Below are 3,819 nucleotides of genomic sequence, written 5' to 3'. Positions count from 1 at the left end.
CCTGTCCCAGCCCAGCCCCCCGAATCCTCTGAGCCACCCCAGCCCCACCCCTTTGGGCTGGCCTCGCACCTTCTGCAGATAGAGGATCATGCCCTTGAGGATCCCGTGGAAGTTCTTCCAGCCGCGCTTGCCCCGAGGTGCTGGCGGGTGGGCAGAGGGGGGGAGTGAGGAAGACGAGCAGGGGGGCCTGAGACAGGCCCACTCCCATCCCCCTCCCAGGCCTTCCCACCTGGCCACATACTCTTCCTGCAGTCAGGGTCCGCGTGCACCTTTCGCACCAAGGCGCCGTGCTTGTAGACTGCAGCCCCGGGCTCAGGAGTCAGGTCCAGGAAAGGGCTGGAGCCACTGCCACTGCCCCCACTGACCCTCTTGATGACCTTGGGGTTGGGGTCGGCCAGCTCAGACAGAGACCGTCTCAGCTCCTCCTCGTCTCTGCAGGTGTGATTACCTCAGAGGGGGCTGGTTGTGGAGCCACAACCCTGCCCCCACATCCAGTCCTGACCTCTGGCACCCAGGAAAGCTCTCCAGTGTCTGTGGAGAAGTGGGTGCGGGGGCTGCCCCTCTTCTCCACAGAAGGAGCCACAGAGGGTGTGGCTCTCCTCAGCCTGAGGCTCCTGGAGCCACATCTCCGGCCTCAGACTGGGTGGCCCAGGGTGCTGCTGTACCTCGCCACTCAGATCAGGGCTCCTTGAGCCAGCATGTCTCTGCCCCCATACTAAAGCTCCCACGGGTAGGGCCATGTCTGTCCCTTCCTCTCTTCACATGGACCCAGTCCCATCCTCTCCATTTCTGCACACACACCCCTCACTCCCTTCTGTGCTAGGGCATAAACGTCTGACTCAGCTTCTCAACCACACCCAGCACCAGGCTTTACTCAGAGCTTGTTGGCTAAATGGTGGCAAGAGGAGCTTCCTAGTAGTTCCCTTGTACATCCTGGTCTGCAGGCTCTGTCAGATATCCTCTAAAGGATCTGATTCCATCTTGTTACTCCCTCCTCAGAAACCTGCAGTAGCTCCCTACTGCCCCCACATGGAGCCTACGCCACATCCCACCAGCACTGTCTCTCCCACTCTCCAGGCCAGTCAGGCCTGCCTCCTCTTGGTCTCCCCACCCCATACTCCTTTCAGCCACCATGCATTTGCCTCCCAAATATCAACTTCCCTCTTTCTCTCCCCAATTTTTCCTCTCCTTCAAGGCTTGCCCCAAGACCAGTCCTCACAGAAGCTTTCCCTGATCCCACCCTCGCCGTACCCCAGTCCTGAGCTTGGCCTCCTCTGAGGAGCAGAGGGAGCACCCAACTAAACTGGGCAGTGACTGGACTCTCAGCAGATACCAGCAAGTATGAGTGACCCACCGACTGTTTAGATGAGGGCTGTACTCTCAGACCTGGGGATTCAACACTAGACCTCCTCCCACAGACTAGACTTTTCCAAGACAACTCTTAAGTCTTTCTGTTTCACTGGGGCTGCCAAGAGTAGACAACTCTGGACTCCCTAGGACCCAAGAGGGGGCTCTCCCTCTATCGGTCAGAGAATTCTGACCAGAGACTTTCCCACTTAGATTGCCAAAAAGACCTCCCTGTTTTGTTTCAGTACCCCTCCTCCCAGGCCAGTTGATACTGGCCACCTACCCAACCCAGCTTGTCAAAACAACCAGCTACAGACAAGACACAGGCCCTACATCCAGGCAGGATCTCCAAAAAAGGAAGTGAGGCAGCCTCATAGCCTCTCATAGTCTCAGCCACCTCCCCTGTCTCACAGCCCCAGGGTTCACTCAGCCCACCTCAGTGCTCTCAACCCCTCCAGGCAGCCCCTTCCTGACATCTCATCCCCCCCACCCCCTCTCCAGACATCCCCAGGACTCACATGGCCCACTGCAACTTTTCATTCTTGATGGAGCTGTACAAGGCCTGGGGAGGAAGGAACAAATCAGGGGGGTGGGGGTCGATCCAGGGGGAGGTGCACCAATGCCAGAGCTCAGAGCCCTCCCTCCCAGTCAGGGGGAGGAGACAGAACTTCGGGTAAGGATGGGCATGGGTGTAATGACCAACGACCCAGGCTGTAGAGCGAAGGACAGGACCCAGGCCCAGATCTCCCACTTGAGCTGCAGGCCAAGTGTCTATGGGAAGAACAAACTATTACCATGTGTTATTTTTTGGTGGGGCTGAGCCGTGAGGCATGCAGGATCTTAGTTCGTTGATAAAGGATCAAACCCACAGCCCCCATATCGTATTAGGAACTTGGAGTCTTAACCACTGGACCACCAGGCAAGCCCCAGTACCACGTGTTTAACACAGGGCAAGCAATTAACACAGACATCACAGCACATGGTTGATGTACAGTAACTGCTACTATCATCTTTGGGCTTCCCGGATGGCACTAGTGGTAAAGAACCCATCTGCCAATGCAGGAGATAAATGTGGGTTCGATCCATGGGTCAGGAAGCTCCCCTAGAGGAGGGCATGGCAACCCACTCCAGTATTGTTGCTGGAGAATCCCCTGGACAGAGGAGCCTGGCCATAGTCTACGGGCTCGAAGAGTTGGACACGACTGAAACGACTTAGCGTGCATCTTTACTGTTGTTATTGTTTAGGGTCATCCTGTTCAGATCCTGGGTGGGGGGAACGCGGCTCCAGAGGGAACAGAAAGAGCAGCCTAAGAAGCTCTCCTTTCCCCAACCACATCTTTGGCCTATTTCCATGGAATAAACCCACACAGAGCATATGGAGAAACTGAGGCCCAGGAACAGGACTTTCCCTGTCACCTCTCTCCTTGGCTAATAGAGAACACGCTCTCATGGCTCCCAACCCCAGAGCAAGCTGAGCACTTCCCCCAACCCAGACAGCCCCACCAAGCCGAATGCCAGGGTGTGCCAACCCCCTGCCCATGCCCATACTTCATGTTACTGGAGAATGGACATCAGCCTAAAGGGCAATAGTTTTAGCTTCCAAACCCTGTATACCACAAACTCCCTGTGAACTCCTGAACCAGTCCCTTCTCTCTGTGGACTTGGCCTGGGGGACCTGCAGGGGCCTTAGGGTGGTGGGAAGAGAGGATGAGTTCCAGGAGTGGCACAGGGGACCCCTCTTCTTGGGAGTGGCCAGCAGCATGGGCTCACACCAGTGCCTCCCACTGTGGGGGTGCCTCCACCAGCCTGTGAGTGGGTGTGTCCCCAGCATGTGCAGCTAAGTGTGTGGCGTGTGGTGGCGTGTGCTGCTGCCTGCCTGCAAGAAGCTGGGTGCAGTGGTGACGTCGGCACCTTCTCCAAGATGGGACACAGCCCCCCACACACCGCTCCCCACGCAACATGGTCTCTGACTCTTTCACTGTCCACCCGCTATGCCCAGCCCCAAATGCCAAGCATCTCACCTGTGCACACCCTGTCTAGGGTAGGTACACCCCACCACATCCACCCCACAGCACCACAACCTCCACCCCACAGCACAACCCAGACAGGTGCACACACAGCCCTCCCAGTACAAGCCCACCCCGCACTTAGCACAACTCAGAGCCCAAGCCCTCACTCTTCAACTCTCTGGCCAGGACGCTGAAGTGGTCGCTGAGATCCGGCCTGAAATCCTGTATCCAGCCTCCCAGTTCATCCCCTACCCCCTCTCGGCACTTCCATTGGTCCACAACCACGTCTTCCTTCCAAAAGTCCTAAACTCCACGCGTGAGCCCCATATCGTGCTCTCACCTAGAAGGACCCTTTGGTCTGAGATCCCCAACTTGATCTCAGGGCCTCTGCCCTACCCTCTCCATCCATGCCCACTCCTGGCTACCCATGGGCTCTGTCCCTGTCGGGCTCCCCCGTCGGCCC

General features: G+C 57.3%; 1 protein-coding gene across 1 annotated transcript in view; it reads right to left on the bottom strand.

The window, feature by feature from the left end:
- PSD (pleckstrin and Sec7 domain containing) overlaps nucleotides 1–3,819 on the bottom strand; it is a 14,141-nt gene that overhangs the window by 2,173 nt on the left and 8,149 nt on the right. The window contains 3 exon segments of the mRNA XM_010859603.1: nucleotides 70–140; nucleotides 242–432; nucleotides 1,866–1,909. Coding sequence (XP_010857905.1) covers nucleotides 70–140; nucleotides 242–432; nucleotides 1,866–1,909 — 306 coding nt within the window.

The sequence above is a fragment of the Bison bison genome, unplaced genomic scaffold, assembly GCF_000754665.1.
Source record: "Bison bison bison isolate TAMUID 2011002044 unplaced genomic scaffold, Bison_UMD1.0 scf7180017864456, whole genome shotgun sequence".
NCBI lineage: Eukaryota > Metazoa > Chordata > Mammalia > Artiodactyla > Bovidae > Bison > Bison bison.
This window is presented reverse-complemented; position numbering and strand designations above follow the sequence as displayed.